At 35.2% G+C, this 23,036-nt stretch overlaps 1 protein-coding gene across 1 annotated transcript in view; it reads right to left on the bottom strand.

Annotated features, from left to right (window-relative positions):
• PEX10 (peroxisomal biogenesis factor 10) overlaps positions 1-23,036 on the bottom strand; it is a 74,857-nt gene that overhangs the window by 28,313 nt on the left and 23,508 nt on the right. The window contains exons 4-7 of the mRNA XM_078775198.1: positions 7,393-7,584; positions 7,239-7,292; positions 6,938-7,140; positions 4,691-4,972 (exon numbers count right to left, since the gene is read on the bottom strand). Of these exons, the coding sequence (XP_078631324.1) occupies positions 4,691-4,972; positions 6,938-7,140; positions 7,239-7,292; positions 7,393-7,584 (731 nt within the window). The remainder of the gene's footprint in view (positions 1-4,690; positions 4,973-6,937; positions 7,141-7,238; positions 7,293-7,392; positions 7,585-23,036) is intronic.

Below are 23,036 nucleotides of genomic sequence, written 5' to 3' on the forward strand. Positions count from 1 at the left end.
TAAGAGGGCCAATGGTTTGGCCGGAGAAAGACCCCGGGTAGTGTAAAGTTGTTAAAGTCATTTAGGAAATAGTTAGGATTGAAGAACCTGTCGCACCATACGCAGCCACTTACCTGTGGTGATGATGATGACTCCACACCTGTGTTTTCTTTGTTTTGTTGCAGGAGATGAATCGCTGTGTGGATTTGTGAGACGCATCACGACGTGGATGAGACATTGGGGTGATTCCATCTCTCCCTCCCTAGGAGGGACTGATGATGAATTGGTAATGGCAAATTATGATGTTGAGTTGGAGATGGCAAATTTTGATGAGAGTTGAAAATGGCAAATTTGATTGGTTAGGAGGGAGAGAAGACGAATTTGGTTTATGGGAGGAACGGGGAAGACAGTAGGGATGTTTGTCGATTTGTAAAGTAGATGTTTATGGGTAGTGTTGTGTTTTGTGGATGCAGTAAGGGGTAAGGGAGGGGCCATGTAGGTTACCTGGTGGGGGGGGGGGGCGTACGATAGGAACGTACCTGTCTCACCTGGTTCCCATGTGCCCCCAGTGTGCATCACCTTACATTGCGTGCACTTTTGCGCCCTTACCACCTTACTCACTTGTTTCTTCTTTTGTCTCCCACCTCCGAGGATCTGGCTTTGGGGTAGAGAGAGAGGAGAGAGAGGTGCTGGCTACGCAGTTGTGGGCCTGCACTTTCGCTGTTGGCTGCCTGGATCGATACACCATATGGACCGCAATGTTTGTGGCCACCCACAATGGACCGCAGTTCGTTTGCGGCCAAGCACCACCCGGGGATGGACCTATGGGTCAACGTGGCACCTATGCCATACAGGTGAACCACTTTTAGTTAACACCAAGTGCACCACAAGAAGAGCAAGAGACACCTGCAGGGTTAGGGGTTGTCGAGTTTATTTTTATTCCAATGAACAATGGTGACTGCACCGATTGGCGGTGGGGTGGTGCTTTTGATGCTGGGACAGGGTGCTCTGCACGTTATTAAAGGCCGTCGGCCACAGAGCACTCGTGGGTTGGTGTATCGATGTTGGCAAGCGCGCTCTCTCTATGCATAACATCTGCATGTGTTCCTCCAAAAACAGGTCCTGGATCGTAGTGTAAATAGCAGCGTAGTCGTGTAAATAATGCTCCCTACCGGCTGTATGTTTAGTTTGAGAATTCTTTCCGGATTCGGTTATCCTGTGGGTGTGTTTCTGAGAGGAGAAGGGTGCAACGTCGCAGGGGGACATATTTACTCATTTGTGAATATCTGTAAAACTGTCGCACTCAGGGTAGAGTTAATAGTAGAGGGAACTACATTGCGTGCCACACTAAAGTAGGTAAAAATTTATCGGGTCGGGACGCCCCGAGGGTAGAGAAGGGTGCAATGTTGCGAATATGGAATTTGGCCTCCATATCCGCTTGTAAATATTCCCCTATTTTTTCCAATACTCCCCAACTTTCCCCGATCCCCCATTCCCTAGTCCCATTGCATGTAAATAACAATCAGTAGAGCCGACCTTCCCCTTATTCCCCCATTAAATGTCGTGCCCAGGTCCACCGCACCACACGTAGACAACTTTCGGACATCTTCCTAGTTATTCTTAATCTATGTCAGTTAAGGCCTCGTTTCCATTAATTATGACTCTTCGTTGCACCAGAATGTGATTATATGGCACCAGTAGTGAGTTTAGGACCTTCCCATACCTCCTCCCATCTTCTTCCCCAAACAACAACAACAACAACAACTACAGCTACAACAACAACAACTACAACAACAACAACTACAACAACGGCGCGCGCGGGGAGTGTGCGTCCTCCCTCCGGCTCGGTTAGCCGCCATTATCCATGCGCCCCACGGGGTTACCACGAAGGGGCTGGCTGTCAGCTCCTCGTCAAGGGCGGAGCCTGGTAAACCCCCCCCCCCGCACCCAATAAGAAGGGCGGACCGATTCCATCTGGGCGGAGCTAACGAGCCGAGGGGCGTGTCACTCCCCGCCGGATATACGCAGCCGCTTGCCGGACGTGACGTCAGATGCGCCCCCAGCCTGGAGAGAGAAGTCGCCACCCCTCGAGCGCTGCAATACCTCCACCGCATCTCTTAAACTGGACCGTACGTGATCCTGCCCTGAGCACAGGTGCACCTGGAGCGATCGCTACCCCGCTTTCCTTGTCATCAAACCCCGTGTGAGTGAGCCTTGTCCCGTTTATCTGTCGTCCGTTGGGGTTAATATAAGCGTGTTTAAGTGCCCACCTTCCTATGTTTCCCTCTTGTCCCTGTAATCTAAACCTTCCGCATTATTGTAATAACAACCTTTGAGAACCGTATCCCTGGTGTCGTGTCGTATTAATTCCAGCCGTGTGTCTTCTTTTTCCTTCATTGGTCTAGCATAGCGCTATTAGTCAACGTTCGGGCACAATCGGGTAACTTGTGCAGACGTGGTCATACCATAAAACCGCTCGGGAAATAACATCCAAGCCACGTCTGTAACAATATATATATATATATATATATATATATATATATATATATATATATATATATATATATATATATATATATATATATAAGCAAAGATTTGTGGTTGGGAGTATATACAAATGACTCCATGGTAAGATCTCCAACCTTTAATTGAATTGAATGGTCTCGTGTGCCTCGATGGTGAGCTGCTTCACTCTTTCAGCAAATGCTGTGCTATTGTGTACGGTTCGCTCTGTCGTCCCCACCAAATGCTTCAAAATGTTTGCCAAAAACTTGGATAGCGCATATGACGGACCTGTAGCTTTGACCTGTAGTTTGATGTTTGTCGACTTTGACCTGTAGACCTGTAGTTTGACCCACTCTTGTGTAAACGAAGCAGGCATTCCGTACTTTGAACAACGAGTCCACATAATATATCACACAAGGTTTTTATTCGGACAAATTGCCCCCTCCCACCTCCAATCCCTCCAAACCACCCCTCTCCCACACCCCCCCCCCTCCACTTCCAACCCCCTCTGGTTCCCCCCCCCCCCCATTTTATCCCCCCCTAAAACCAACCTCCTTCCCGCATTCACCTTTACCGCATAGGGCCACATGTGATGATCTTGATAATGTGACAATTTTATTTTGTCTTAAAAATTTTTTGGCTTTAATATATTTACAGTTTTAATTTAATTTACAATTTAATTGTTTGCAAGTTTAACTTTTGATTAAATGTAATGATTGTTCCGGATTTTCTCAACACTTGCGTTATAATCCAGCATTGCTTACAGGATTATTTTGAGCTGTTAATATGCGGTTGATTTTTGAATTTGGTCGGTAACGTCTCCGTTCACGAGAGCGGTGTGATACGGTTTCATTGGCTGTCCAGCATTGACCACCCCACTTTGCATATACCCCGCCCACTGTGCATGTAAGGGGATGTTGAGATGATTTTATCACTCTTGAGGAAGATTAACGGAGGCGTGTGGCTTCACATGTTGTTAATCGAAACGTTGAGTCATTGTTTGTTCAATTAAAGGTTGGAGATCTTACCATGGAGTCATATATATATATATATATATATATATATATATATATATATATATATATATATATATATATATATATATATATATATATATACGTATATATATATATATATATATATATATATATATATATATATATATATATATATATATATATATATATATATATATAGATAGATATATATATATATATATATATATATATATATATAGATATATATATATATATATATATATATAGATATATATATATATATATATATAGATATATATAGATATATATATATATATATATATATAGATATATATATATATATATATAGATATATATAGATATATATATATATAGATATATATATATATATATATAGATATATATATATAGATATATATATATATATAGATATATATATATAGATATATATATATATATAGATATATATATATATATATATATGTATATATATATATATATATATATATATATATATATATATATAAATATATACATATATATATATACATATATATAAATATACATATATACACACTTTATACCTCTTCAAAATATTATTACAAAAATTTGCCAATTTGATTCATACAGTTGCATAAAGAAGTAAATGTATTTTACTTGCAAGATGTAGGGCACCCCTTTATATGAACTTTTCTCGAGCATTACTTGGTTCCTCCTAAGAACACAAGGATAGTCCAGCATGCACACGAGATTTTTTGAATGTCCTTTAATTTATAATGTTTGGCATTTTCTACAAGCCATGGAATGTGCCTTCTTTTCTAGAGTTTGCCACATGCCACAAAACATATAATGGGCTTTTTCTATGCCCCTGGCATTTTCCCCAAGAATAGATGTATACTGGGGCCATAGCTAACCTCACCCGAAGGAAGGAGATAACCTTACATCCTGCTGAGCTCTTATTACAGTGAAAAACATGTCCGTCCACTGGTGGGTTGTCTAGCTGAGGTTTGGCTAAAAACAGATCGATCTATAGATCTACAGCAAAGGACACCAAAATCTTCCTCATTGGAGGCAAAGTGAATAGGAATGGCTTGTCAGAATTTTGACCTGGAGAAAACAAAAAGACAACAGACTGCATTATTAGAAACCTTTCAATAGTAAAAAAAATTCATGGATAAGGACGTCATCAAAATGGAAGAGTTACTTACATAGCGAATACCGGCAAGGCGCTTCGCAACATGGTAATACGTGCCATGGATGTAGAAAACAGACATGTGCAACTGATGCAGAGAGGCGAGGAATTGTCTGAGGGTCTGCACTATTTGCAACGAATTGTCACGCCCAGCACCAACAGCAGTTGAGCCAAGCAGCCAGGGCCACACTCTCCCCAGAATGTTTTGCAAATAGCTTCCTGGCCAAGGAAGGCTGGAGTATCTGGAAACAGGACTGGTGAATCGCAGGAAGCTCATTGGATCAGCATCTCGGCGTTCCTATAATGAAGTACAAATGACGATGTGACACACATTCAGTAAAATAGAGATTATTACATGACTAATGCTAAATAAATTGGTTTAAAATATTTCATATGATAATGTTGTTTTTGGGAAAACGAGCAATAGTTTAAAAAGGCTTCAGAGACAATAGATGTTCGAGAGGTTTCTTAGAACTTTTGTAGATATGTATTAAGTCCGTGTGGCTAGGATAAGGTGTTTTTAGTCCTACCACGATGAGATGACATTATCCAATTAAGATGGTAGTTAGAGGGAAGGTGTCTCTTCCCTTCCATTAATATATGTTGAAAAGAGAGGCTGGATAAGAGAAAGGTGTGAGATGACGCGTGCAGGGCAGTGATTGGCACGCAAGACGGTGATTGGTTCGCTTTGCACTGCAGCGAGAGCCTTATTTGGTCAGCACTGCTGTCTCACTACGTTGGGGGGCAGGTAGGGGGCACCCATTGGTTTATTGGTGTGGCTGCCATGTTGAGCCCATCAAGGATAGTGATTCGACCACACTCCCTCGGCAGGTCGGACCATATTGGGCACGGTCTCTGTCTATCGATTGGCGGAGGGGAGGATGTGAGCGGAAATAAAACCGAGAGTTACGCACTCGAGTGTTCTTCTTCACGGTCGGGGTTCTTCTGCATGGTCGGGGTTCTTCTTCATGGTCGGGGTTCTTCTTCATCATTCTTGTTTTCTCATTTGATCTTCATCTCTTTTGGTCTGCACTTTCAGCTCTTCGCTCCTCACTCTGCCCCGATTAGGTTCTCCACAACGTGGGACAGCTCCACACTTCTCTTCTACCTATGTCCTGTCAGGACTCCAATTCACTCCTCCACTACATATTCAATTCCTGCTGCTGCCCAAGATCTACACCCTGCCTTTTCATCCCTCTTGCCCGGTTTATATGCGCACGATCATTGTGGATGTGGCGATGTAGCCGAGTTTGTTAGCAGTCCACCTGCGATGCGGCAGATAAGGTTTTGCAATTGCTTGTGTGTGTGTGTGTGTGTGTGTGTGTGTGTGTGTGTGTGTGTGTGTGGTGTGTGTGTGTGTGTGTGTGTGTGTGTGTGTGTGTGTGTGTGTGTGTGTCCAGGCCATAACGTTTTTTTTTACCATTTGAGCTTTTGTCATCATATTTTCAACAAACTTTTATTTTGAGAATATGGAGAAAATAATTAATAATTGAGTCAAAATGTGAAAGGGCAAAGTCATAGTGACTATAAATAGCCCTTATTCGCCCCGCCGCAGCACGTCCAGCACAAGACGCCCCATTTTTTAATCGCTTCTGTGTTTCTTTATTCATTTACCATTGAACTTCAATGTGTATGTCCAGGCCATAACATCTTCACTAATTGAGCTTTTTATCAAATCTTCAAGAACCCTTAATTATGAGAACATGGAGAACACAAATTAATAAAATGCAAAAAAAAATTTTAACTGTCGTTTTCGTCGTCGAGTTTAGATTGAGGCACAAAGTGGACGAGGACGAGCTTTGCATTTTGAGATGCCTCCTTACCTCCGCCACCGAAGGTGGATGGAGGTTATGTTTACACCCCTGTCTGTTTGTCTGTCTGTCTGTGGGCAGGATGTCTCAAAACGTTTTGGACAGATTGGCCAAATCTGGTGGACAGGTTTGGTGTGTGACGAGAACCAATTGATTTGAATCTGGATCCGGTTACAAGGATTTTCTTTTTTAAAATTGATTGATTCTTCACCATTGAGAGATGGGGCCAAAAACGATGATATGTAGCACGATATTTCAAAAAGTTGTGAATGGGTTATGACAAAAGTTGGTGTACGCGTTGGTTAGGTGAGAAGAACAATCTGATTCGAGTTTGGTGTGTGACAAGGACGAATGGTCCGGATGCAGATCCAGCCCGTCAGTGGGATACAAAACATAAACTGCTTCGCCTCGTCGGAGATATGCGCTCTACCAAGGTGGGTAAAGCTTCTTACCTTTAGGGCCAGCAGGGCTCGCTCGAATCGTGCCAGCACCCTGTCGAGCATGTAAGGCACAATTACGTGAAGAATGACAAACGGCAAGCGTCGCCATGCGGAAGGAACACGAGACGTGCCAGCCTCCACCTGCACAGCACCTGCATACTCCTCACCAAGGTCTGGTTGCCTGGAAGGAATGCACAGAAATTTAGGTTGGCAACCTGTAAATCCGGGCCTTCGCAAAAAAACAGGAGTCATCGAGGGTGTTCCCAAATTACAATACGCTCGACTCTTCCTCCCTTAATAATTACTCAATTACTGTTACATTTGCATTTTCCTCGTATTGAAGGTAGAGAGAGGACCTTGTACATATCTAATCGAGGACGAGGATATTTGGAGGCATCAGTGTGCTTTTAAAATGAATTACAAGGACATTCAACAGATGACGGACAAATTAACATTTGCATATCAACTTGGGGTCACAGTACAATGGCATAAGTGCTCAGATGGGAGCGCCAAAGAGGAGAACCCAAATTTCAAGTTCTCTGAACATTCTCCATAATTCCCTGCCCCCAAATACAGACCTACTAATGTGGTGAGTCCAAAATACGAGAGATCTGACAGCAGTTCTAGCTCACGTCTCCAGCGTAACCATTTCCTGGTTCCTGTAAAACACGGGGCAAAAGGGCAAAATCACGACAACTCTCCATGGCTCTTCTCACAAAAATCAATGTAACCACGAGGTGAAGTTCCCACGATATCTTTCGATGAAGAGTTGGCAAGTCATTGCCAGCAGCTTGGTCAAATTCAAAACACCTGTCTTACCTGGGGGCTCCCCACAACTACTCGCCCCTAACGATTAAACCATGCCACCAAATTGAGACATGATAGCCAACCTGTGTATTGAAGAAACATAACGATGATACAATACAAAACAGCATTGTGTTACCCCCTTTTAATGTCAGGATCATATACATAGAAAACATATTATCCGACATTTGTTTGCAAAGGATAGTTGAATGTTTTCACTTGTACAGACATTGCAAGTGTGGTATGGGTACCAATGTGAAAATGTTTATTTATGCCTCTCAAGACCAATGTCTTCAACAACCATTGAAAACAACTGTGTAGTGCCATCAAATAATACCGCAAGCTAAACCACAACTCAATATACACATATATTTCATCATTGCGTGGCCAAAAATAATTTTGACCTCGACTTTAAAAGAGAAGTTACTGTTGGGTATTGATTGGCAATAGAGATTGTAGAGTGACTTTGAAATGAAAAAAATGTCCACAAAATATGTTTGGCATTGAAACAAAACTCAACCTACAAAGAAACTCGTCAAGAGTCCTATCAAAGGTCATCGGGGAAACCATTATATTACTTCCACCACCGAAGGTAAACAGAGGATATGTTTTTACCCCAGCTTGTGTTGTCTGTATGTGAGCAGGATATCTCAAAGTAATGGATGGATCCCTTTAACTTTTCGATTTTATCGAAATGGGGGGAGAGGAGGGGAGGAGGGAAGGGGAGGGGAGAGGGGGCATGGGGGGCAGGGGGGACTGGGGTAAGGGGGAGGGAGGTGGGGAAGGGGAACGGAGGGGGGAGAGGGGGAAGGGGGGACGGGAGGAGTGGAGGGGGAGGCAGGGGGGGAAAGGGGGAAAGGGGAGGGGGAAGGGGGAGGCGGGGGGGGAATGGAGAGGGTGGGGGGGGGGGGAAGGGGAGGGAGGGGGGAGGGAGGCAGGAGAGGAAGGGGATTCATCACCTTTTCGTTGAATGTGGTGAATATGGCGTTCATCACGTTTCTGAGTTGTCTGGTGATTGTTTTGTATTTATTTATGCGAATGTGTACTTGTATATAACTGTCATTAATTTTAAAAGGCTTCGGCACTATCGAGCGATTAAAAAAAAAAACTCCAGAAAAACGAACTTTTTTTCTTCAATTTTTTTTATTTCTTATTTTTGCCTAAAACACTCCCAGGCACTCACTGATGAACCTCTGAAAGTTTGACGAAGATCCGTTCAGCCATCTCTGAGAAAAATGGCAACACACACAGACCAACAGCTCTCTTATATAGCAGCAGATGATGCATTTATTGAGAGATGGTGATTTAATTATTTCCAAAATGGATTCCTTTACACCTCTAGGCTCTAGCGAACTACTTTTTCTCTGTCTAAGATGACCACTTGACTGGTATCAAAGCTGTGACCATGTAGGTTCAATTGTGTATATACAGAAGAGTTCACGCCTCCTCATGAGCTGGACGATATTGTTGGGTCATACAGGCCTTAAGAGTTTGCCGAGTTTCTCCTATGTAGGTCTCAGTGCATGATGGGTCTCCACACCTGATGCCATACACCAAGATGTGTTTCCTATCCTTCCGGATGTTGTCCTCAACATGAACAAACTGGCTGCGAATAATTCTGTAGGGTTTGCGATTTCATGTCACATACATGGGACAAGGCAATAACATCTTGTCCACACCGTCGCCAACCAACACGTGATGCCGGGTTGGTCTACAGACCAACTCACCCTACCAACGGTGGAAGGTCTCAAGCTTCTTCTGCACTTCAACATGTTCCGTGACCAAGGCCAGTGCATTCTCGCCAAAACGTCGCCTTTACCGACGAGTAAATCCAGCTTTTTTCGGTTATAAACTTTTACTCCTTTAATTCGACTGGATGAATAATAACAACCTCCATCGGTTTATGAGACCACTATTTTTATAGTTTTTTTTAAATAGTACTAAGACCACTATTTTTATAGTTTTTTTTGTAGTACTAAGACCACTATTTTTATAGTTTTTTTTATAGTACTAAGACCACTATTTTTATAGTTTTTTTTTATAGTACTAAGACCAACTATTTTTATAGTTTTTTTTATAGTACTAAGACCACTATTTTTATAGTTTTTTTCAAAGTACTAAGACCACTATTTTTATAGTTTTTTAAAATAGTACTAAGACCACTATTTTTATAGTTTTTTAAATAGTATTAGACCACTATTTTTATAGTTTTTTTTATAGTACTAAGACCACTATTTTTATATATTTTTTATAGTACTAAGACCACTATTTTTATAGTTTTTTTTATAGTTGTAAGACCACTATTTTTATATATTTTTATAGTACTAAGACCACTATTTTTATAGTTTTTTTGTATAGTACTAAGACCACTATTTTTATAGTTTTTTTTAATAGTACTAAGACCACTATTTTTATAGTTTTTTAAATAGTACTAAGAACACTATTTTTAGTTTTTTTTATAGTACTAAGACCACTATTTTTATAGTTTTTTTTATAGTACTAAGACCACTATTTTTATAGTTTTTTTATAGTACTAAGACCACTATTTTTATAGTTTTTTCCAAAGTACTAAGACCACTATTTTTATAGTTTTTTTAAATAGTACTAAGACCACTATTTTTATAGTTTTTTATAGTATTAAGACCACTATTTTTATAGTTTTTTTTATAGTACTAAGACCACTATTTTTATATATTTTTTATAGTACTAAGACCACTATTTTTATAGTTTTTTTAAATAGTACTAAGACCACTATTTTTATAGTTTTTTAAATAGTACTAAGACCACTATTTTTATAGTTTTTTTAATAGTACTAAGACAACTATTTTTATAGTTTTTTTTATAGTACTAAGACCACTATTTTTATCGTTTTTTTTATAGTTGTAAGACCACTATTTTAATATATTTTTATAGTACTAAGACCACTATTTTTATCGTTTTTTTTTATCGTACTGACCACTATTTTTATAGTTTTTTTTATCGTACTATGACCACTATTTTTAGTTTTTTTAATAGTACTAAGACCACTATTTTTATAGTTTTTTTTATAGTACTAAGACCACTATTTTTATAGTTTTTTTTATTGTACTAAGACCACTATTTTTATAGTTTTTTTTATAGTACTAAGACCACTATTTTTATAGTTTTTTAAAATAGTACTAAGACCACTATTTTTATAGTTTTTTTTATAGTACTACAACCACTATTTATATATATATTTAATAGTACTAAGACCACTATTTTTATAGTTTTTTTTAATAGTACTAAGACCACTATTTTTATAGTTTTTTTAAATAGTACTAAGACCACTATTTTTATAGTTTTTTAAATAGTACTAAGACCACTATTTTTATAGTTTTTTTGATAGTACTAAGACCACTATTTTTATAGTTTTTTTCAAAGTACTAAGACCACTATTTTTATAGGTTTTCTTAATAGTACTATGACCACTATTTTTATAGTTTTTTTTATAGTACTAAGACCACTATTTTTATAGTTTTTTTAATAGTAGTAAGACCACTATTTTTATATATTTTTATAGTACTAAGACCACTATTTTTATAGTCTTTTTGTATAGTACTAAGACCACTATTTTTAGAGTTTTTTTTATAGTACTAAGACCAATTTTTTTTAGTTTTTTTTATAGTACTAAGACCACTATTTTTATAGTTTTTTTTATAGTACTAAGACCACTATTTTTATAGTTTTTTTTAATAGTACTAAGACCACTATTTTTATAGTTTTTTTCAAAGTACTAAGACCTCTATTTTTATAGTTTTTTAAAATAGTACTAAGACCACTATTTTTATAGTTTTTTTTATAGTACTAAGACCACTATTTTTATAGTTTTTTAAAATAGTACTAAGACCACTATTTTTATAGTTTTTTTATAGTACTACAACCACTATTTATATATACTAGGGCATGCCCGTACTATATATATAGGACGTGCCCGTAAGTGCGTGATGTTACCGTACAATGAATGTATCGTCCCGACGCCGCAGCTCGGATGGCGCTGCAGTTAATCGGGCCCCCAAATTCCTCATCGACGATAACTAAACAATATATTATATGAATCGCACCGTACATACCTCCTTCTAGATCTTGTTCTTGTCTTGATATACTCACTCAGGCTCACTCTATCACGACTGAGTCCTCCCAGCTCCTCCAAATGGCGCCCGCTCGCCGCTACGTAAGTCCGGAAGTGACGTCCTCATTTGACTGTCCGGAAGGTCGCATATCGCAGGAAAGCGAAAGAATCGCAAATTAGTTTTAATTAGTTTTAAAACATCGTTTAACGCCAACATAGCGCCAACATAGTTTGCCGACGGGAAATAAATGAATACGCTCTCAAATGTGCCATCCGAGGCAGAGTGTGTTCGCCACGTTCGGCACACGTGATAGCTCACTGCTCTCTGATTGGTTGAATCGTTTTTTGGACATAGCTCGGTAACTACTTCTGCGATTAATTTAAAACCTTGAAAAGGCACATCCTCGGGTCCCCAGCAATATACCTGGCAAGTTTAAAGTATATCGGACCGGTAGTTGTCGAGAAACAGCGGTCACAGACAAACACACACACAGACACACACACACACACACACACACACACAGAGATTGCTGGAATTATAGATAGATATTTAATAGTACTAAGACCACTATTTTTATAGTTTTTTTTAATAGTACTAAGACCACTATTTTTATAGTTTTTTTAAATAGTACTAAGACCACTATTTTTATAGTTTTTTTAATAGTACTAAGACCACTATTTTTATAGTTTTTTTTATAGTACTAAGACCACTATTTTTATAGTTTTTTTCAAAGTACTAAGACCACTATTTTTATAGGTTTTCTTAATAGTACTATGACCACTATTTTTATAGTTTTTTTTATAGTACTAAGACCACTATTTTTATAGTTTTTTTAATAGTAGTAAGACCACAATTTTTATATATTTTTATAGTACTAAGACCACTATTTTTATAGTCTTTTTTTTATCGTACTGACCACTTTTTTAGAGTTTTTTTTATAGTACTAAGACCAATTTTTTTTAGTTTTTTTTATAGTACTAAGACCACTATTTTTATAGTTTTTTTTATAGTACTAAGACCACTATTTTTATAGTTTTTTTTAATAGTACTAAGACCACTATTTTTATAGTTTTTTTATAGTACTAAGACCACTATTTTTATAGTTTTTTTATAGTACTAAGACCACTATTTTTATAGTTTTTTTTATCATACTAAGACCACTATCTTTATAGTTTTTTTTAGACTACTAAGACCACTATTTTAATAGTTTTTAATAGTACTAAGACCACTATTTTTATACTTTTTATAGTACTAAGACCACTATTTTTATAGTTTTTTTTATAGTACAAAGACCACTATTTTTATAGTTTTTTTTATAGTACTAAGACCACTATTTTTATAGTATTTTATAGTACTAAGACCACTATTTTTATAGTTTTTTTTATAGAACTAAGACCACTATTTTTATAGTTTTTTTTATAGTACTAAGACCACTATTTTTATAGTTTCTTTTATAGTACTAAGACCACTATTTTTATAGTTTTTTTTATAGTACTAAGACCACTATTTTTATAGTTTCTTTTATAGTACTAAGACCACTATTTTTATAGTTTTTTTTATAGTACTAAGACCACTATTTTAATAGTTTTTTTATAGTACTAAGACCACTATTTTTATAGTTTTTTTTATAGTACTAAGACCACTATTTTTATAGTTTTTTTAATAGTACTAAGACCACTATTTTTATAGTTTTTTTATAGTATTAAGACCACTATTTTTATAGTTTTTTTATAGTACTACGACCACTATTTTTATATATTTTTTATAGTACTAAGACCACTATTTTTATAGTTTTTTTTAATAGTACTAAGACCACTATTTTTATAGTTTTTTAAATAGTACTAAGACCACTATTTTTATAGTTTTTTAAATAGTACTAAGACCACTATTTTTATAGTTTTTTTATAGTACTAAGACCACTATTTTTATAGTTTTTTTCAAAGTACTAAGACAACTATTTTTATAGGTTTTCTTAATAGTACTACGACCACTATTTTTATAGTTTTTTTTAATAGTACTAAGACCACTATTTTTATATATTTTTATAGTACTAAGACCACTATTTTTATAGTTTTTTTTAATATCGTACTGACCACTATTTTTATAGTTTTTTTTATCGTACTAAGACCACTATTTTTAGTTTTTTTTATAGTTACCAAGACCACTATTTTTATAGTTTTTTTTATAGTACTAAGACCACTATTTTTATAGTTTTTTTTATAGTACTAAGACCACTATTTTTATAGTTTTTTTTTATCGTACTGACCACTATTTTAAGTTTTTTTTATCGTACTAAGACCACTATTTGTCGTTTTTTTTATAGTACTAAGACCACTATTTTTATAGTTTTTTTTATAGTACTAAGACCACTATTTTTAGTTTTTTTAATAGTACTAAGACCACTATTTTTATAGTTTTTTTTTTATCCTACTGACCACTATTTTTATAGTTTTTTTATAGTACGAAGACCACTATTTTTAGTTTTTTTTATAGTACTAAGACCACTATTTTTATAGTTTTTTTTATAGTACTAAGATCACTATTTTTATAGTTTTTTTTATAGCGCTAAGACCACTATTTTTATAGTTTTTTTTTTATCGTACTGACCACTATTTTTATAGTTTTTTTTATTGTACTAAGACCACTATTTTTAGTTTTTTTTATAGTACTAAGACCACTATTTTTATAGTTTTTTTAATAGTACTAAGACCACTATTTTTATAGTTTTTTAAATAGTACTAAGACCACTATTTTTATAGTTTTTTTAATAGTACTAAGACCACTATTTTTATAGTTTTTTTTATAGTAGTAAGACCACTATTTATATATATATTTTTATAGTACTAAGACCACTATTTTTATAGTTTTTTTTAAAAACGTACTGACCACTATTTTTATAGTTTTTTAAATCGTACTAAGACCACTATTTTTAGTTTTTTTTATAGTACTAAGACCACTATTTTTATAGTTTTTTTTATAGTACTAAGACCACTATTTTTATAGTTTTTTTATAGTACTAAGACCACTATTTTTATAGTTTTTTTTATCATACTAAGACCACTATTTTTAGTTTTTTTATAGTACTAAGACCACTATTTTTATAGTTTTTTTTATTGTAGTAAGACCACTATTTTTATAGTTTTTTTTAATAGTACTAAGACCACTATTTTTAGTTTTTTTTATAGTACTAAGACCACTATTTTTATAGTTTTTTTTATAGTACTAAGACCACTATTTTAATAGTTTTTTTTATAGTACTAAGACCACTATCTTTATAGTTTTTTTTAGACTACTAAGACCACTATTTTAATAGTTTTTTATAGTACTAAGACCACTATTTTTATACTTTTTTATAGTACGAAGACCACTATTTTTATAGTTTTTTTTATAGTACTAAGACCACTATTTTTATATATTTTTTTATAGTACTAAGACCACCATTTTTATAGTTTTTTATAGTACTAAGACCACTATTTTTATAGTTTTTTATAGTACTAAGACCACTATTTTTATAGTTTTTTTTATAGTACTAAGACCACTATTTTTATAGTTTCTTTTATAGTACTAAGACCACTATTTTTACCTCCGCCACCAAAGGTGGATGGAGGTTATGTTTTCACGCGTCTGTTAACAAGATATCTCAAAAAGTTGTGGACGGATTCAAACGAAATTTGGCAGAGAGGTAGCGTATGCGACAAGGACGAAATGGTTAGATTTTGGTGAAGATCCGGATCCGGCTAGTAGAATTTTTATGTGATTCTTCACCATTGGGAGATGGGGCTAAAAACGAAATATAGCAGGACATCTCAAAAGGTTGTGGACGGATTCGGATGAAACTTCGTGGATAGATTGGGTATGTGACAAGACCGAACCGATTTGATTTTGGTGAAGATCTGAATATGGATTCGGATATGAGAATTATTTAATTTTGTAAGTGTTTCTTCACCATTGAGAGATAGGGCCAAAAACGACATATAACATAGTTTTAAAGGTTGTGGAGAGTTATGACAAAACTAGGTGGATGGGTTTGTTAGGTGACAAGAACAAGCTGATTAGATTTTGGGGCAGGTCCGAATCCAGATTCAGCCTATCAGTGGGATATAAACCATAAACTGTTCAGCCTGGCAGGGGTATGAGCTCTACAAAGTGCCGTTCTAGTCTTTAATCTGCATTATGAGAATGCACTTTCATTGGGCGGTGTATATTACACCGCTGCCACGATCGCTGCGAACAAAACATGCATTACCTCATTTCCTTTACATGATTCTAATCAAAATGTACCTTTGTTTCCTGAAAAGGGTACCTTCATTTAATAATAGAAGATGTTTTGTTCAGTCTACAAATGTACACAAGAGGCCCGTATGGCCTGTTCCAAGTCGAGGCATATTTGAGCAAGCTCAAACATAATGGCGGCTTCCATGAGGTGAAAGCGGCCTTACAAAGATGGCATGCCGCCACGTTGGTAAGGCTTATTTTGTTTTTTCATGATGAGAACCCCATTAATTATCTTCAACAGGGGTGTTTAAATTTACCCAAATACACAGTTTTCATTCATGTACTCCCTTGGAGTTCCCTTAACGTGCATGCAAAGTTTTGGGCCATAAGGATTCATGGTTTTGGAGTCATGGAGGAGGCACACACATGGACACATGCTTTCCCTTTTATTATTAGTGCCCTACCAGTTTCACTGGAGGGAACTATAGGTTTGCTTTCCGTCTGTCTGTCCGTCCGTCCCAGGGAGGGGAGAGATGGGGGGGGGGGGGGGGGGGGGGAGGAGGTGGAAGGGCGGTTCACAAAGATAATGTTGTGTTATGCTTTATGCTTTATGACCACATACACAAATATATACATACACACACACACACACACACCAACACAAATTGTTGTAATGTCGTAATTAACTTGTTTTTTTCACATAGGATACCATATTTGACGATCGGAGCTCTCCATCTCACCAAGGCTAAAATTAGCCTTTTTATAAAGCATCATATATATGATCTACCTCAGAGATGGTGACAGGTGGTAGCTCGTGCGTTCACAAGTTATGAATTGTGAGAAAGTGACTGTTTAATATGATCCTATAAAGTTTTGGTGCAATTAACTTTGGGAGCTCAGAGGAGTAAGGTCACAATCACCCATTGCTTCGCTGAATATGGAAAGGTTGGAGCGAGTATAGCCTTTCATAAGTATGCTTATACGCTTAGTTATAAGAATGTCATTTCTTTAAATTTTCACATTTCACTCCAGATTTAGACAGTTATTTAGTCACCCAGCTCCAATCCTCAAATCCCAAATTCACCACCAGTCACCCAGCTTAAGAATTATATTATTATGTTTGTGGGGGTAGGTAATAAAATACCTTATAGTCAGGTTCACTATGTTTTTACGTTCAAAATCATGGTAGATTAGCAAACCTATACATTTTTGGAAACGTTATTACATGGAAAATCTGAAAATCAATGTTTACATTTGCCAATTCCGACCAATTTGATTCGACCAATTCGACCAATTCGACCATTCGACCAATCGCTTCGATCGACCATTCGACCATTCGACCAATTCGATCGATTCGATTCGATTCGATTCATCGAGTTCGATTCGATCGACCATTCGACCAATTCGATTTGCCAATCAATTTGACCGACCTTTGCTTGTGTGGAACGGACTGTGAAAACGATGTGGACTATATTGTCGGATACGACACACAGGACAGTGATGACGAACTCTAAATGGCATATTCTGTAATCGTGTATGTTTGATGCCTTTGACTGCCTGTGTATATTTTGTCATTGACTGCCTGTGTAGATGTGAAGTTATACTGACTGCATGTGTATATATGGTTTTGCTGACTGCCTGAGTAGTGTAATAATGTTGCTTCTGGGACACCTCCGTTTAACATGTGAAATCCCTATCTAATGTCATTTACCCCCTTGTCTTTTTCAAAAATCATAAACACCTCTATTTCTCCCACCCTCATCTTTATGAACCTTTTGTCTGTAGTACCTATCCTTAATGTTGTTCATTAGACCACTCAAACACTACAAATATTTGTTTTCTCTTATAGACCTATCATCCTTCTTCTACATATCATCTGGCAGATTAATCTTTGACCCACTCAAACATTGACCCATTCACTTCCATATTAATTCTTTCCCTCCCTCATTGCCCCTAAACACCTATATTTCTCTCACCCTGTTCTTTACGAACCTTCTAACCTTTTGACATGTTATCCTTATTCATTAGACCACTTAAACACCTGTGATCCTTCTGACCTCATGGACCTTTTAACCTTTTACTCTTAATATCATCTGGTGAATATAACCCACTCAAACAACGACCCTACAAATATTTGTTTATGCGTGGGAAATAATTTAATTCTCCTACAACTCTCTTCACCATCTAATATATTAACAAAAAATATGTTTGAGTTTGGTTCTTTATTAAGATATTTTAACTGAGCTAAGATAAAATGGTAAACCTCCCTCAATGTTCTTGCTTGAGCGCCTCCAGTGCCACATACCATTTTTAAATTAAAGTATATATTTTCCTGACAACCATCAAAGTTTTCCGTCCACTCAAAAATATTTCCATCTTTTTTACCCAATTCACCGGTATTTAAATTAATTCTCTTATTTGTTTTGTGAACTTTTTTACCAGTTGCCTTTTCAATTATACCTATTTGATATTTTTCACATTCATTATGTTTTCCATTTATATACCAAGGTTGATTACACCTCCACTCTTTAGTCTGGTTGATACTTGGTTCTATCATTTATATAATAGTAAAAAAGGCGGCGGTAGCCCGTTAAAATCCCCAACCCCCCCCCTTTTTAACTTATCACTTATATATATCTTATCACTTATATATATCTTATCACTTATGTATATCTTATCACTTATATATATATCTTATCACTTATATATATATCTTATCACTTATATACTTATATAACCATAAGGGAGACTATCAATTCCATTTTCTAAAATAAACCTCTTATCATCAAAAGCCCCCAATGCTTTCTTATTTATCTCTTCTGAATATAATTGATGTTTATAACTTCTTATTCCATTAATCTTTCTAAACTCTTCTTTCTTTGTTGTTAAACAGTTATAATAATCCTTAAAGTTTATTGTTTCTTTAATAACATTTTTCTTTACACCTTTTAACTTCTTATCAGTCTTTTCAACGTTATTCACAATGTATTTATAAGCATAAGCCTTTGACCTCAATCCCACAAATTCACTCATAACATTTCCTCCTAATTCATCCTTGAACTTTCCAATCACCTTTTTATTTTTAGAAGAGAACAACTCACTCTCTGGACTGTAATTACTCGTGTCATAGATATTAATGTCTCTTTTCATGTCTGAATAAACATCGTTGGTATTAATTTTCAAAATAAAACTATCTGTATCCATATAAAGTAGATTAACATCATTTTGATATTTCTTCCTCAAGTTATTATAAAAGTAATCATACATTAATGACTTTGATAAATCAAGAATTGTTGTTCCAATATAAATAGGTTTGTTCATTTCAATACTCTCTTTAATCAAATGGATCGCACAAAAGTTCTCAGTAAAGACCTCAGCTCGAGTAAAACTCGGTCTATTAATTAATTTTGATGCTTGTTCCCAAGATGTTGATAGTCTGATATTTTGTCTTTTCCTCACATTCTCCATAGTCTTACCAAAGACCGCATTATTCATCAATTTATAAAAGTCTTTCTCAAAATCTGTTTTTGACTCTGTTCTTCTTTGTGTATTAAAATCAATGTACCCCTTTAACCAATGACTTTGATTGAACTTTAGAACCCTATGGATCTTCTCTACTCTTAGACCTTTTGATAAATATTGTCGCAAATTTCTTTGGTGTAGAACATAATTTTTCTTGTTATATAATGTAGTAAGTAATTTTTCTGTTGATTCACCTATATCAAACGATCGTTGATAATCACTCAACCATTCTTTCTTTGGACTTGCTTTCTCACAAGCAAATGGGAGATCTTTGTGTAGGTTATGGAGTTCCTCTGGATATTTTAAATCAATTTCAAAATAATAACCAACTTTTTCTTCATCCAATTCTTTTTGTGTAGAGATACATACATCTTGTAAAACGTTTTTGTAGTCTTTTTCCTTTACCCATCTAAGTTTTCCATAAGGAAGAGCCTGAGACATTGCCCAGCCATACAGGTTGTTCGCGTCATAGTACATCAAGTAAGAACTCTCTTTCGTTGGATCATAATTTGGAAGATATTTGTTATTTGCTTTTGCGTATCTACTCGAGCAGACTTGTGAAATTCCACCTCTTTTTGCCTTTTCAATCATCAAAAGCATATCAACATCGGTTATCAAATCCAAATCTTGTTTTGTCATTTTCAACATCGCACTCCAGGCCAATCCAGGTGCTGTGTAGTAGTGAGCAGGATCCAATCCATATCCAGTGCGACAAACAGATCTAAAGGCTTCAAATACATCGGCCAATAAAAGCACATCAGTTTTGAGATACAAATCGTGATACTCGCCAAGATTCTTGATGTTATATTTTTCCCAAACATTTTGTGCGTGTACATAATCTTTATCAGATATATGACTATTATTTAATTTGTTATAGAAATTTTCTTTTGAAGGAAGTTGTGTTTCATTGAATCTCTCAAATGAGTCCATATAGTCATAGGGGTAAATTCCCTTTTGTGTTAGAAAATCTTTATCTAAAAAATACTCTGAAAGACATGGAAACTCTTTTAGATTTTGAACCAAGTTAACCAATGGACTTGCCATGAATTTAAATGTATCAAGAAATCTGATATGAGTAATAGGAGATGTGTGAATTGTTTTTGTGAATGAAATGTATTTCTGATCCGTGTTTGGAATTGCTGAGATACTTCCAGAAGTCTTTGAGAGTTCCTTGATAAATAGATGTGTATCATAATGAGCGTTGTTATGAAGAAAGACAGGAATGAAAGAGGGGAGTTGATAATTAATATTACAACTTTGATGAGCCGGACCTCTATATTTACCAGTGAGATGACAATGGTCTCTAACCTTTAGACCTTTACCAATTTTCTCCTCACAAATATGACAGACATTGTTTTTTATAAATTCCCTTTTTTCTTTACTTGTTAAGGACATTGGTTTATTGGTTTCTCTCATTATCTTGGTTAATCGAACACAGTCTTTTTCTAGTCGTTTCACAAACTCCTCTGGGGTATTTGAGCCTCTATACATCTCTAACTTGTTATATTTATCACCAACGGATGATTTGATATAATAACAAAAACCACAAGGAGTATGTTTTTGATATTTATTTGTGTATGATTCTTTTGGATCTTGAGAAGCAGTATCAATTTTTTCTAAAATACTTTCAAAATCAGCATATATAACAAATGGATGTTTGATCTTTTTATTTTCATCTTTGAATGTGATCTTTGAGCCTTCTTTAGGCATATTGATTACCGTTGATTTATGTTCGCCACAATAATTTGAATGTTTATCTAATCTTTCTTGTGAATTGAAGAAGTTAAGACAACGCAAACAAATATATATTTTATTTGTTCTCTTACAGACTTGTGGTTTTATTAATTTAGCAATATCTTTGATGTATGTATAATGTGAATTTTCATCTGAATTAAAATATAGAAGATTAATATGAGTTTGTTTACAATTGTCAGAAAGCTTTAAAACCTGAATGTTGTTTGTTTCTGTTAGACCATAAACATTAACTGATAAATTATTCATCTTTTCAAATTTAGGAATATCATTTAAAGTCATCGGAAACTTTAGATCTTTCGTATTTAATGTATTCTCATATTTTTTATAATGAGATACTCTTTCATCATGAAAATGTGGAGGATGTAAGTGTGCTAAAATAGACCAGAGAAAACATTTATTGTCTTTATTTTTGATATTGATAACTGCTTTTCTATTTTTGATAACACTGGGTAAATCAATGTAAGAAGAAGCTTTTAGAGGATCTGATTTAAGAATATGAATGTCTATGTAAATAATTTTTCCTATATTGAATCCACTTCCTACGATTGAATTATCCACATCTTGCTCTTGTTTAATAAGTTCATCATAGACTCCTGATGTTTTAAAATCTTGATATGAAGATATAAAGTGTGGCTCAGTTCTCATGTATGGTGCATCTATAACTCCTTCATCCTTTGTCATTTCTAATTTTACTCCCATATAAAATTTAAGTGGTTTCATTTCCTTTAGTGTTTTTTCAATCAACGTTTGAACAGCAGGTTTAACTATTTCTACAGCATCAACTATAGACTCTGGTTCAGGAGGTTTGAAGTTAAAGACTCTTATTTTAATATGTCCTTTGAATGCTCCATCAGAGTTTTTAGTTGTGATAAAATTTGATAAATGTAGATTTGTTTTAAGATGTATTTTGAAGCCTTTCTTGAGGATATTTTTATTACATGTAGAACAGTGTTTTGTTTCAGGTGGAAGAGGGGAAAGTTTGTTTAAAATGTTGTATGTATGTTTTGCGGTGAGAATATGTTGTTTATAATATTTTACTTCCTTCTCGCAAGTATCACAATAAACCATATTTATAGCGTGAGAAAACGTGGTGTTTTATATATATCACTGTGCTTAAAATAAAACACTTTTGAGCTTTACAGCTCCGTTTTATATATATCGCTGTGCTTAAACTAAAACACTTTTTCACTCAGAATCATCTAAGTCATAACTATCACATGAATACTCAGAATCATACTCAGAGTCATCAATAAAGCTACTCTCATAACTATCATTTGAGCACAAACTATTAGTATCATAACTATCATCTGTGTTCAATGAAATACTATCATCACCATCGTCCAAGTTCAATGAAATACTATCATCACTATCGTCTGAGTTCAATGAAATAGTAAAATCTTCACTGCTGTATTGACTCATATTTAATTAGCAAGAAAAATATTCCCATCAATATCTATATACTTTCTTTCATTAACAGATTCAATCTCTACAATTTTTATATCAAAAGTTATCTTTAAATAATCTCTAACTATCATAGAACGAAATGACATTTCACCAGAAATATTAACATCATTCATTTTACTTAGATCTACACCCTTTGGATTATTAAAGAAAATACAAATGTCTCCTCTAGAATTATTAATGGTCTTATCATTCTTTTTCAAAGTATCGTGGTCAATCACTTTTTCAAGCTTTGAATAAATTGCCAGGAGTAGAGGAGAAAC

This window comes from Myxine glutinosa, chromosome 4 (genome assembly GCF_964187855.1).
Source record: "Myxine glutinosa chromosome 4, kmMyxGlut1.1, whole genome shotgun sequence".
In the NCBI taxonomy this organism is placed as follows: Eukaryota; Metazoa; Chordata; class Myxini; order Myxiniformes; family Myxinidae; genus Myxine; species Myxine glutinosa.